This window comes from Rhinolophus ferrumequinum, chromosome 13, assembly GCF_004115265.2.
Source record: "Rhinolophus ferrumequinum isolate MPI-CBG mRhiFer1 chromosome 13, mRhiFer1_v1.p, whole genome shotgun sequence".
Taxonomy (NCBI): Eukaryota; Metazoa; Chordata; class Mammalia; order Chiroptera; family Rhinolophidae; genus Rhinolophus; species Rhinolophus ferrumequinum.
Genome location: NC_046296.1, coordinates 2,344,087 through 2,358,132, shown reverse-complemented (window position 1 = coordinate 2,358,132; position 14,046 = coordinate 2,344,087). Strand labels below are relative to the sequence as shown.

At 43.4% G+C, this 14,046-nt stretch overlaps 1 protein-coding gene across 1 annotated transcript in view; it reads left to right on the top strand.

Moving 5' to 3' along the window:
- Positions 1–5,140: 5,140 nt before the first annotated feature.
- Positions 5,141–14,046, top strand: part of SLC9A2 (solute carrier family 9 member A2) — a 77,673-nt gene continuing 68,767 nt past the window's right edge. The window contains exon 1 of the mRNA XM_033125646.1: positions 5,141–5,665. Within this exon, the coding sequence (XP_032981537.1) occupies positions 5,380–5,665 (286 nt within the window). The 5' untranslated portion in view covers positions 5,141–5,379. The remainder of the gene's footprint in view (positions 5,666–14,046) is intronic.

Genomic DNA, 14,046 nt, shown 5'->3' with positions numbered 1-14,046 from the left:
GACACCAGACAAACTGTATCACAAACTATCATATCTCCCACCTGTTCTTCTAAGGGCCAATTCATCTTTCCCAAAAATGATTTTCTCTTCCCTAAGAGGCTGCATCCTCCCACCCCTTTCCCTACAAAAAGATGGTATTTCATCCTGAATTCTAAGCCACCCCAGAGAAATATCATTTTCCCCTGGATATCTCTCATGTATGCATGAGGTATACTTGTACATGTCAATAAACTTCTACTTGCTTTTCTTTTGTTAACCTTTTCTTACAGGAGTCTCAGCTAAAAACTCAAAAAGGCAGAGGGAAAATTACTTTTCCTCCCCTAAAATCCCTAGAAGTACTGTTATTTACTGAGTCTCCCAAAACACAAAGAGACTTTTAGATGCAGTGCCTCGCAACTGTAGAGTCTCTATAAATATTTGCTGAATTGATTAATGAGTGCCTTATATGCAATAATGGATAATATTTAGAGGTTCCGATGGGTTGTCTCTTTGTTTTGCGGCTGCATTGCACCGCAGAGTTCAGACATAGCCTGGTGGAGTTTAAAGGACAAGGAGTATCTCCTCCCACACGTGACATTACAGTGACTGAGGAGGGTGAGACAGGATGGAGGTGTGTGTCCTTTTTACACAGATGTGTTGTTTTCAAATGCCAGATTTGCAAATCCTTTTATAAAGAAACGTAAAGCTTCTTATTCTGAGTCTTTTATTTTATGGAGGAACACTGAGGCTCTGAAAGATTTAGTGGTTGAATATCTGAAGACAGCATCTTATTTCAAATATACTAAAGATTTCCATATTAAAAGGACTGCTGTTATTTATAACCTTGAATTTGTAGAAAGTAGCTTTTCAGATAGGAAAACATTTCTCTGTTGAAATGAAACAAATACCTCTGGTGAAAAAGAAAGAGAAAAACATGTAATTTCACGCACACCAGTAAAACATTCACCCCACTGCTTGACAGGGATGCTGTCTAAGAAGAGGGTTCTAGGCTTTTGCTGAGGACTGTCTTTAAAATAAAAAAAAATGAAGTTAGTTTCGACATTAAGAATTTTCAACTATAATAACAAAATCATTAAGTCAACCATACTACGAGCACTGACTTTTTATAGTCAAAGACTTTTAAATTGAAACGTCATTACAACACTAAGGGTTAGCGGTTGTACAATACAGATTTCAAAGAAGGAAGGAGATAAAACATGCACATTATAAAAATGTGTAAAAAATAAAGTACAGTATCATCTGTAAGCATTACCTAACTATTAGTAGGTCCTCTGGTGACTATCATATGCTGGTACCTAACCATGGAGACATTTCTTTTGCGATCTGCTGCAGATCCAGCACCTAGCCTGGCCTGCCTGGGTGCTAAGGGAGCTGCTGGCTTGTGGAGAGAGTGCTGGCGCCCCGCTGTGGTGCAGAGGGGCACTGCCACTTAAGAAGTGACTTCCTCTCCTGTCAACCTTCCTGAAAAACTGGGATAATAATACACTGAACCTTTGGAGATCTCTGCCTGCTCCTTCACACAGAAGGTCTCGGGAAGTACACATTCAACAACTTCATAAAACTCCAAGCTCTGTGAGGCAAGAGACACAAAGTTAAATCTTGAGTCCTCCAGACCCTTCCTTCCAGCAGTGCAGGATTTGAGTGGAGTGGGGGTGAATTTAAAACCAGCTTTGCCCTAGGTGATAATCCTAATCTCCTAGCACAGCTCACATTTTTATTTTTTAAGGTACATTTGTTCTCATAAGCTAAATGTCAAAATCCTGTGATTTTCTTTTTTTTATGCCAGATATAAGGTCCTGCTTGATGACTATGATTATTCCTGTTACAGGATTCCATTAAATATATTCGTATTCTAACGGACCACTTTAGCTCAAAGGGGAGAAAAAAAGATTTGCCAGTTTCTCTGAGAGGCTTCCTAAATTCCCAGGAAACTTTTCTATGCAACCAGGAGAAAGCCAATCTCAAATCAGGTAATTATTATGCATTAAAATACTTAGAAATTCTGTTATGTGATTGGATTTTCACATCATTTGGATAGGAAGGATAAAAGGACATGGGAGATCCCAAAATATGAACCAGGATCATTGGAGGAAAACATTTCCTGTGGAACCATTCATATCCATCCTACAGCTGGTGCAACCATGAGAAAGGCCTGCAGCCCATATCTCCAAGGCAGGACAGCTGTGAATTCCTGGTCAGATCATACATTTATTCATCCAACACATTCTTAGTGGGTACTTACTGTGCTCTCGGCACTCTGCCAGGAGCTAAGGATAAACGAGTGAATCAAACAGATCATTCATCCTTACCTTCACAGACCTTTCAGTCTAGCGGGAGAAAAGTAAAATGATTAAGTGCTAGGAAGGAAAGTTATGGGGAGACATCACAGGGCATCAAAGGGGTCTCTGATTAATCCAGAAAGGCAGGGGCCATGTTAGACCTCCTTGAGTCGGTTACCCTTGAGCTGAGACCCTAAGAGGAGTTGACAGGGTAAAGAGCAGAGAAGAGAAAAGGTTCCCCTGCACAGGGAACAGGATGTGCAAAGGCCCTGAGATGAGAGGGAGCACACACCACTGGCCAGAATTCATAGAGCATGGAGGGGGTAGGGAGAGGAGTGAGGTAGTTTGAGGGAGAGGCAGAGGTCAAAGCAGGTAGGTCACTGTAGGGTTTTAGTCTTCCCCAATGGCACTGAGAAGCCACTAAAGGATTTTAACTTGACAGAGATGTGATCTCACCTTCAGTCATTCCATGGGTACAGTGATGAGTGGTGTTTTACCATTTTCTGGGGCTGAGCTCCCAGCTAAACAGCCCTTTGAAGAAATGGCTCAGCCCAGTCTGTGTCAGCAGGGAGGTGTAATTTAACTCTCCTTCTTATTTGCTTTCAGGAAAAGACGAAGAGTGTTTTTTAAATTAAGTCCTCCATTTTCCATTTATAAGAATAAACAGAAGAGCATTTTTCCAAATGGAAGAAGTTGATGACTAACTGCCAAAGTACAGATTTGTAAAATGAAAGCGATACTAGAGTCTGTCATTTCTGCAGCTACTATGGGCAGTAAGGTCTCAGAAATATCAGTTTGTCATTCATCTTCTTGTTTGTGGTGCACAAACAAGTAATCCAGGTGACTCCAACTCCTAGAAATTGTCTTAATGTGCCCTCACCTTCTTATTATTTCACTAAACTAGTAGCACTGGTTTGGTGTGCTTACTCTAAATAAAATTTTATTCTGCTGTGGCTTTTGTGCACATCCCTATAACACGCTCCACTATTCTATTTAACATCACCTGAGGAAATAACTTGCTGTTTTGGGTCAACTAGTGTCATGGGGTGGAGGGTGGGATAAAAATCAGTGTTAGCATAGATAGGCCTAAGCTTGATTTCCTTCTGGACTCTGATTTGTAAACTTGGGTAAGTCTGTTTGTTTGCTTGTTTTTAAACACTTCTGCATCTGTAGTTCTTCACTGAGAAAGTGGGTACAAAAATGTATCTATGTGGTTTTTTTGATGATGATTAACAAAAATACAAGTGTGTTGCACAGAGCTTTTCCGTGTAGAGCTATGCAATTTTTTAAAAAAGTATGTATCATTTGTTTTCTCACAAGGAAATGTTAAGCAACTACCTTTCATGAAAATTTCCAGTGAACAGAGAAGGGGAGACAGATTTTTGGATGGCTCATTGATTCTTTTTAAGAAGGTAACATATCCTTACATTCAATTCTGTTTGCACTTTTGAAACACTATGCTTTGCAAAATATTAACTGAAGTGTTCTGTGTCATCGCCTGGATTCCTTCTCTCATTTTATCTTGGATTTGTCCCTGTATTACTTTCAAGGTCAGAACATGACTGTTCCTTGTTTGCTTCTACTCAGGTGGAGGATTTTTTTTTTTCTTGTACCCTCTGCTGACATCTCATGGATTCCTTGCTAGACCTTTGAAAAAAAGAAAAATCTGCTTTGAATGTTGAACTGCTGGGTGTTTAATAGGAGGAGCCATATTTTGACACATTAAAACCTTTAGAAAAGAGAAAGATTTTATTTCCTAAATATCGAAGGGAAAATTGTTGCAGTTACTTGAGTGACTCCTGCTCTAATTTCATGTTCCTTTCAGTTTTTGGTGGTAAGATGCTGGGACACTACGGTTGCACCCAGTGAGTCTAAGATGCCTTTGCAAGAAAGCTGCGCTTTCTGAGGACGCTGGCCTGGAAGATAAAGCTCTTTTAGATCCAGAAGGAGAATCGCATTTCCTTTCCTTCCCTTTCCTCACCACAGCGCGTCCTGTAATTAGCGGAGCAAGTCAATCTGAGCTAAGCTAGGCAAATCACTGGTTTTCCACGAAATAATTATATTTTTGTTGCTCCCGGACATGTGCACCTCTAAGCCTGAAAACAGAGAAAGATGTTTTTTCTATTTCGTGACGGGGGTAGGGAGAAGAAAAGTGGAGGCGACAGTGGCGATAGGAGTGAAACTAGTACACTAGTACGAGGTGGAAAAGAAACGGATTCGGTGGGAGCGTGGGAACAGCGCGTTCTGCAGAGGGCGTTTCGGCGCGCTGAGAGAGTGCCCGGGACGCGATCCGATAACTCTCGGAGGGGGAGCAAAATGAGGCTTTTCTAAACTTTCTGTGCCATCTGCAGAGTTCCGTGGCGGGTCGGGGGAGGCGACGCCCGGGAGAGGCGGGTAGCGCCCCCCCCCATTGTCCCCCCGCGGGGCGGCCCGGCATCTCCTTCAGACCCTGAGCCTGCGGCGCCCCCTGCGCGCCCAGTTGACCCGGGTGTCCCCTCGCAGAGCCTGTGCGGGAAAGGGAGTCACACGTGGGTCGCGCCGGCCCCCTCACTAGATGGACGCCCGACGCTGCCTCCGGGGCGGGGACAGCTCCGGCTACCTTGGGCCCGGCGCGGCAATTCCACCCAGAGCTCGCTGGCTCCGGGGGTGGCAGGTCTCCGCGCGTTGTGTCCGCGCGAGGGGAGCGCAGCTGCCGACCCCGCGGTCACAGAGGCCCCGTGTCGCCGGCCGGCTCCGGCAGGTGCGCGGTGCCCCGGCCGGGTGCTCGCGTGCTCCCTCCCCGCGGCCCGGGCGCCGCGCCCGCCCCGCCCCCGCCCCCGCCCGCCGGCCGCCCGGGGCAGGGCCTGCAGCCGTGGCCGGCGAGCCGGGACCGGGCATGGACCGGCGGCCGGCGTCGGAGGGCGGCTAAGCACGGTAGAGGGTGCGCACCCGGCTGGGGCCGAGCCGGTGGGCTGCAGATACACGGCCCCGCGGCGGCAGCGGCCAGTGCCGGCTGTCGCTGCCCCGCGCTGCGCGGGTCCAGCGGGCGGCGCTGCCGGGCGCGATGCGCTGAGCTCCCGGGGCTGAACGTGGGCTCACGGGCGCGCGGGCAGCAGAGCCCATGGAGCCGGCGGGAGCCGGGCGGAGCCTGCGGGCGCCCACGCCGCTGCTGCTCCTGCTGCTCCTGCAGGTGGCCGGGCCGGCGGGCACCCTAGCTGAGACCCTGCTGGACGCGCCCAGGGCCATGGGCACTAGCTCCAGCCCGCCCAGCCCCGCGAGTGTGGTGGCCCCCGGAACGACGCCGTTCGAGGAGAGCCGGTTGCCAGTGTTCACCCTGGATTACCCCCATGTGCAGATCCCCTTCGAGATCACCCTGTGGATCCTGCTGGCCTCCCTGGCCAAGATTGGTGAGCGAGCTGGACCCGCGGGGTAGGGAGAATCGGGAGCGGACGCTCGGGAGGGTGTCCGGGTTGGAGAGTTGACCTCTGCGTCGTGACCACCTCCCTGTGAACCTGGGCGGGGGCGACAGATAGAGCAACTTCTTCTGGTCAAGAAGGAAGAAGCAGTTTCGCACAGGAAGCACAGGAAGGAGCAGTTTCGTGTTTTGGGTTCTTAAGTGGACATTGGCCTTGAAATAGTCCCAAGTATTAGCCCATACACACTTTGCGATTTGCTGCTTACTTCTGCCTCATTGGCCAAGTGTGACAGCCCTCTGCCAAAGCGGGGACCTGTTTACTGAGGGAGGCGGGCAGAGGGCTGAAATTTAGTGCTCTCACCTACTGGGAGAGAGGTGCTGGCAAGCTTGGAGGCGAATTTTGTTAAAGGCCTGGTTGCTGGAGGGGAGAGACGTGTCCGTGATACAGACCTGACCATGCACCTGACTAATGAGGTGCATGGAAGGGGACCAGGGACACCTGAGCGCCTGCTGCTGGGACAGTAACGCTGTCTCCTCCCTCTTTTGGGCTTAGGCTGTCACTCTCCAGGAAGTGTTTTCTTAGCTGACTGAGGCCAGTGAGGAGAGATGCATATTCAAAATAATTAAACCACCTTTCAAACTACCTTTAACCCCCATTTGGAAAGCAGAAGCCTCAGAATATGTTTTCTCACCTCCGTCCCCCACACCACATAAACTTTTGTTGTGATCATGGTGCTTTATTTTACTTTATACTTGAAATACTTGTTTACCTTAAAATGTGTCAACTACTGTTGTAATGATTCAGAAGTTATTAGGTGGAAAGAACTGATGCATTATTGCCCCGGTTTTATCCATTTGTTCCGTGAAAGGTCCTGTGCTGTACAGTGAGGCGGGTTTCCATCAAGAGTGAAAAGACACATTGCCTGTCACCCGTGACGAGCTCAATGATAAGTGGGAGAGATTGTACACATGCCACTGATCTTAATGCAGAAAAGTGCTAAGTAGGGTGGGAAAAGATAACATGGCAGTGTAGGGAGGCAGGGATCACTGCCTCATGCAATGGAAGCGTTTAAACTGGGTTTCCAAGGAGGGCAAAGATACAGTCAGTTGGAGATGAGAGGAAACCGTTCCTAAGAGGCATAAGCACAGACATAAGGAGGGAGGGAAGCACAAAGCAGGTAGAAGGGATGGTTTATGGGAGGGTGGAAGTTGTGGGAGGTAAGTAAGCTTGAAGCGGACCTCCAACATCAGATTACATTACTTAGATCCTGTTAGTGGTGACCAAAGGAGATACATGCTACTTAATGACTTTGCCATCTGTAATTGCCTCGCTTTGACATGTCCTACTAGTTGAGTGTTTTAATTCCACCTGAGAAATAGAATGAGAGGAAGTGGATTTCCCCATCTGTTGAGCTAGATATACACATTTACAATAACCTCGTTGCCTGTAATAATACACTCAGGTGCCATCTCCTTCTACGGGCCTCACAACAACCCTGCCATGTAGTAAGGACAGATATTAATACTCTCACTTGGTAGAGGTGGAAACTGAAACTCAGCGTTTATACGAGTTGCCCACAGACACACAAAGTGGGGAGCCAAATGCAGGCTCCGTTCACTCTCCAAGTCCCAGCCTCCTGCACTGGAGGTGTGCTTTGTGCCCCGTTTCCACTGCTGCTTCTCTGTCACCATTTCTACTCAGTTACAACTCTTTCTTCTGTTCTTTACTCTTGATTGTTTAATCTGATTAATTACACTAATTACAGCCTCGAGTAGGCACTTAAGTTCATTATGTCTAATTTTCACAACCATCCTGGGTAGGTATGATCATCCCATTTCCTATATGAGGAAACTGAGACATGGGGAGGTTAACCTGCTGGTGGGTGAGCCAGAATCCCCCCACCCCCCAGTCTGTCTGATGTGTCTCCTCTTTGTGTCTATCCAGGAAGCTTGTTTTGTTGTGAAAATTCAATGAGAATAGGTATGTATAACATTCTTAGGAGACTGCTGGGCATGTTGTAAACACTAAATAGCATCATCAGTACTGGGACTGGTAGTGGCAGCAGCAGCAGTGCTGGGACCATCTCTGGCACTCCAGTTCCTTCCTCGCTGGACTGGGCTGCCTGCTTCTGTTGTAGGCTTAGCTTTCTCCACGTGTTGTTATTCTGTGGGTTGCTTCTTGTGCTTGCTCCTTTTCTATCATGATCTCTCCATCTTCTTTGAGCTTATCACATCGTGTGGTATATTATTAAAAGGCATTTATGCTTGCATGAGGTCAAAGGTGCATTGAACTACCTGTTGGCAGTTTTCTTATCCAGGTGTTCCCTGGCATTTGCTGTTCTCCCAATCAGTCATCTGCCCCCACCCCACCAAATGCTAAACTGCTCTGGCTACTGTTTCCTCTTTCCTTCCCGCATCTGGGGTAGTCTGGGGTAGCACAGAGATGGATACAGAGACAAATGTTCCTGGATCCCAGGACAGAAGGGTATGAGTAGAGAGGGGTGTGAAAGGAGACTGCAGTGGGTGGGGTGAAGAGTGTAGTTCTCCGAGCAGAAAGTGCGAGTTGAGAATCCCCAAAGCGGGGCCTGGGGCTCTTTTCCAGGTTCTTCCTGTAGCTAGTGCATCCTTGTAGTCTGTTGCAGTCCGGTGCCTAGGGAGCCTAGAAATGCTCAGAGATCTCCCCCACCCGCCAGCCCCAGGTCCCAACCTTTCTGATTGGCTTAGGGGAAGACTGTCCTGGTCCTGTGGAACACTTTCACAGCCCATTAAGCAGTCTTCTAGTCATTCAAGTTCTATTTGAACTTTTGCACTGGAAAAACTTCTTTTGGGTGACTTATCTGACCTAATTTGCTCATATTTGGAGAGGATGATGAATTGAGCTGTGCAGTGGGGAGGTGAGGCTGTGAGGTAACAGGAGTATTAACCATACAAAATGCCATGGTTTCTATTTGGGGCACTTTTATGCCTGTACCTAGTGTACCTGAACTTACCTGCCCCAGAGAACATGGAGAAATATTGTGAGTGATTAATCAGAACAAGGTTAAATCAGGTTACCCAAAGTGGAGGCTTCTGATAACCTTTGCAGGAGGTTTAAATCACCTGAAACTGACATAACATCGTATGGCAACTGTCATTGAAAAATAAAAATTTAAAAAGCGTGCCTGATGGTGAATTTGGAATCGTTTTGCTTGCCCACAGGGATGGTGTTCTGCAGCCTGGAAAAATAGGTAGCCAAAGAATTCAGAAGAGAAAAATTTCCTGGAGTGTTAAGATTGTCTCCTCTGATTTTCTTGCCCGTGAAATGGGTCAGTGGGATTTGAACTTGGGCATTCATTCCATCTCTGTTCAAGGACAAAGCACTGGGTCCCCTGCTGTTGAGTATCAGGTCCCCTTGTTTGCCTCCAGTGGTTCCTCAGATGACCCTTCATTTATATTGTGGTCTTGTAGAGCTGGTCTGTTTGACTCTTCCGGGTGTCACCACTCAGCTTGCTCTTTTTATGTCCTTTGGGTTTAAACTTGGGGTTAGGATGCAGAATTTCCCACTTCCTTCCATCCTGTTGTCTTGAAATTAAGTAACTTGTGTTATTATTTTAAGAGGAAGACAAAGCGATTTGGTCTGTGAAGATTTCTCCTCTGGGGCCCAGGCTGTCCTGTATTTGAAATATGAAACCAGAGAGTTTCCTTGGATAATGCCTGCCTGGATTACGAAGATCTTGATCTCCGGGGAAAATCTATCCTTGCCTTTAATTTGTTTCTCTTTGTCATTTTTGGTTTTCCAGAAGCATATTTACCAGCTAGTTGGTCAGTGGATGAAGCTCGTGGTCTTCATCTATTATTTAAACCCCATCTCACTTTGAATACACTTCTAATAACCTGGTCTTCCTGAAGGCATGTGTGTGTCTCTAATAAAGCTAAAAGGAGAGCTCTGATTCCTTTGTCTCAAAGTCTCCATCTCTTCCCATTGGGCTAACCATGCATTTTCTGTTTTCTGTCTGAAGGGTGACTTTCAACAGCTTTGTCATATTCTTTCTAAGGAACATTTCAGGTGACTTTGAGAATTCTATCACCATACTCTACCACAGAAAGATTTTTGTACCTTTTACAGTAATAGCATATTGTTATAATATAATATTTTTCACCAATAATGTTACTCTGTGTATGAACTTTAACAATGACAAAAATATTTATCATTAATGGGATGCTTTATTTTTCACATATCTTGAAGTATACAAAGAACCTTTTGTATAAACTTGTTTATTCCCTGTAGGTTGTGAAAACCCACCTGTAATAAAACCAATTGAATTTGATGGTTTGTATATGGATACATTTTTCACCGATGATTAAATTCTAATTTTTTTGTCTTATAATTTAGACCTGGTTTATATTTAACTTCCTCCAGATTAGTTTTTAATTTTTATAAGCAATGTATACATAGATTTGCAAACATGCTCACCAGTTTATCTTCATTGTTACTTCTTGTATCTTCCCTTTTCTTCAGATTGTTTCATTTTTACTGAAATATATTCTTTACTAGCTACTTCAGGGAGGGCCTTTGAATGATAAATTCTCTTGGTTTTTGTCTGAAAATGTCTTTATTTTGATTGTTCTCTTGAATGATTATATAACAGAGTATAGCAGTTGAGTTATTAGCACTTCTCAGTTAGAAGACATTATTTCATTACTTTCTTTTAGCCCTCTTTTGCTGCTAAGGAGAATGAAATGTTGTTACTCTCATTGCTCTTTGGGATTAAACTGACCTTCTCAGTGCTTGTATTTCAGACTTTTCATTTGGTTATCCTGCTGTTTCCTGTGGATTTATTATTTTTTTTCTTGCTTGGAACTTCTTGTGCTTTCATACCTCTTACTGCCATTTTATGTTTTTCATCTCTTTTCCTTTTTCTTCTATTTCTTGGTGGTTTTATCAGATCTTTTTTCCAGCCTGCCCTATTATTTTCAGTGTGTTTCTAATCTGTGGTTAACTTACTCATTGGATTTTTCATTTTAATTATATTTTCATTTAAGTCTTTTTGGTCATTTTTCAAGTCCATCTGCCTTTTGTTCAAGCTCTTTATTATTTAATTATAGTTTTTAGTCCTCCTTTCATTCTTAAATTTATTTAAACTGTATTTATTTTATAGATGTTTTTTCAGATTGTTCTGTTATTTCTAGTTTTGGGGGGTTATTAGTTCTTAATGTTTATCACATCTACTGACTTTCCCTTTTGTGTATTTATTTCCTAATATAAATTATAGTTTTTATTGTGAGTTATCTTCAGCAGGGGATGTTTACTTGATAGGATTCTGTTTTCCTTAAGTTATAAAAGGTTCTCACATAATGGTTTTGAGTGTTCTTCTTGCTGGGACCTGGGGTTTCAGTGATTGGTTTTTAGCATTAGTTATTTAGCTTGGTTTTCCTATGATTCAAGTACTATAAATATAGACTTTATCCTAATATGTGGTGGAGACCTGAAATTTTATACTTCACAGGTGAATTTTCCCTCTGCCCAAGGCCATAAAGAGTTGACATGTTTCCTTCTGTTTCTTCTCTGGCCATGGACATCTTTTAGTATTTATTTATTTAGGATAGTGTAGCTCTTCGAGGCTAAGGGATTTATGCCCGTGTTCTTCCCTTACTGGTCTGAAGTCGTATTGGGCAGGTAGTAGGTATATTTGGAATTCTCCTGGTTCACAGTGGCTTGAAATCCTGCCTACATCTCTTGCTTTGATTCCTCTCCTTTTTCCCGGCCTCCTAGACTTCTAAAAAAAAATTTTGAACATGGCTAGATATTAATATTGTATGGTTGTAGTGAGCGGAGGCTCTATGTTGACATTGTTGGATGGCTCCATGACATTTTACATGGTACTTTTTAAGAAATGCTTTCTATATAATGTTCAAAGTCCATAAGTTTGTTCTGCTCATAGAATATCATGATGGAATCGCTAATGTAAATTAGAAATAATAATGTACTTTTCTAGTATTTTCTATCTGCAGAATATAGAGGTGTGAGTATTCTGTCTTTGTTTTATCATCTATAGTTTCACACTTGGAGAGAAGGGGAATAGCTCAGCAGTTGAAGAAGTGTGGACTTAAATTTTGGAAAAGGTATCCCCTGATTAGAAGTAGGAAGACCTTGGTGCAATTCCATTTCTGCCATTAACTTCCATTAACTTTGTCTTATGACCTTGGAAAGTCTTCACCTACTTGATTCTCTCGTTTAATTAGTAAAAGTAGGTATATATATTTGCTCCATCTGTTTACTATTTACATAGAGATAATATGAGATACTTTGTAGGGAAGGAAATCAACAAAGTTACAACAAAGTTACAACAAAGATTTTACTCTTATAGCAAAAGCAACTTAAGCCAAGACAGATGTGTTTGTTTTATTAAAGTGATTTGTAGACATGGGCGTGTTGTCATTCTAAATAAGACGTGCACAGTTAAGTGTAGGTTACTCTCTTGCAATTACATCTTTTAAATGCAGTGAATCATAATGAATATACTTCCTGCAACAATCCTGTACATTGTTCATCACTGTCCAAGGCCTTTCTAATATGGATTTGAAAAATTCATCCCTTATATGAAGTGTGTGTGTATTCCTCTCTCCGTCTTCAGTAATTCCAAAGGAGGGTGTGGGAACTCCTCTAAAAATTCTTCATATGACTGTGACAGAATTATATTTTAAATGTGAATTTTATGACTTAGTGTTGGCATACAAAGGCTCACATATGAAAGACAAAAATGAAAAATCTAATTCACAATTACATTTAGAAATTTCAACTGAAAATGAACCAGATTACACATGCCCGCCCTACATGTGAAAGCACTCTAAAATAAAATTGGGAGGTTTTCTTATCCATAGAAAGCCCTCATGGAGTCACAGGGCAGTGACACAATTCCGTTGCCATATTTCTTGACTGCGCCACTGGCAACCCTGCCACTCTGTGTTCCTAAGCTTATTTCCTAGCGATCCCCTGTCTGGGAAACCTGAGCAGTGTAATGGAACCTAGTGAAGCCTTTTATGGTGGCAGTGGAGGGCGGAGATGGGTGAGACAGGATAATCCCTCTACCATGGTTTCTTTAATAAAATAATAGCTCACCATGATGGGGCGTTCACCCATGCCAGGTATTTAGGCCAAATGCTTTATACCCATTATCTTATTTAATCCTCACAATAACTCTGGATAGTAGGCACCATTATTATCCCCAGTTTGAAGAAATAGATGAGGAAACAGGGCTAGAGAGCTCAGGGAACTTGCCCAAGGCATTGCAGCCCTTATGTGGTAGAGGTGGGGTCCTTGGCTGGTGTACGCCATCGCTCCAATGTGTCCTGCCATCTTACCTCTCGTGGAGAAGAGTATTAAGTGTTAGACCTCTGCCGATGGTCTTCAGAGCACCTTGATGTATCTTACATCACTTGCTCTTAACCTGGAGCCTGAAGTCTTGGTGCACTTGAGCCTCAGGCTGACCCTTATTTACTCATTTTGACTGTCTCAGATTTTCATCGTAAAATCAGGCAATAATAACAACACCCGGCCTACTTCACAGGACCACTGTGTAGACCCACTGAAATAATATGTGAAAGCAGTTGTGACTCCGTAATTAAGGCGAGTCTGACCTCACAACTCTGTAAACTGGGTAGTACAGAAAGTGGCAATGAAAAGGCAAGGTGGCATAACTCATAAGAGTATCAAAGCTAGAACTTGAGTCTAGAATTTCTGAACATTGGTTTAGCCTTTTCCATCTTCCCTAACTTAGGGACTATAGCATTTTAATGCTTTTGAAATACATATATTTAACATGTTAAGGATTCATAGGTTAAAGGTTCAACCCATATAACTTGGGCTACAATGTAAATTTTAATAGGCCACAGTCCAACCCAAACAGATTTACAGAAGAAAAGATGTCACATCTGTCTCATTATTGCACGTACATACACATTTTTTGAATTGCATGTGTACACAGATGCATAGAGACACATATGCACACATAAATGCCATTCATTTGGCCATAAGTTCCATGAGGGAAGGGAATTTATTTGACTCACTGTATAGAACAGTGCTTGGCACGTATTAGGTACTCAACAAATAATTGCTGAGGAAATGAATAACTAAATATTTAGAGACATAGAGATATTTTTTGTTACATCTCAATTTAATCGTGGTAATTAAGGTAAGCATACATCATGGTTTGTCCATGATGTCCACGGTTTACATTTGTTATCCTAGCACGTATATTAATAGCCTGTCCTTTCATTCTCAAATATACTATTTGTAGGATAATTTATTTGGTCACTGTCATGTGTGCTTTTATCTCACTTACATCAGTAACTTAAGCTCTGTTCTTCAAAATCTCAGCTCTGCCACTTCTTACC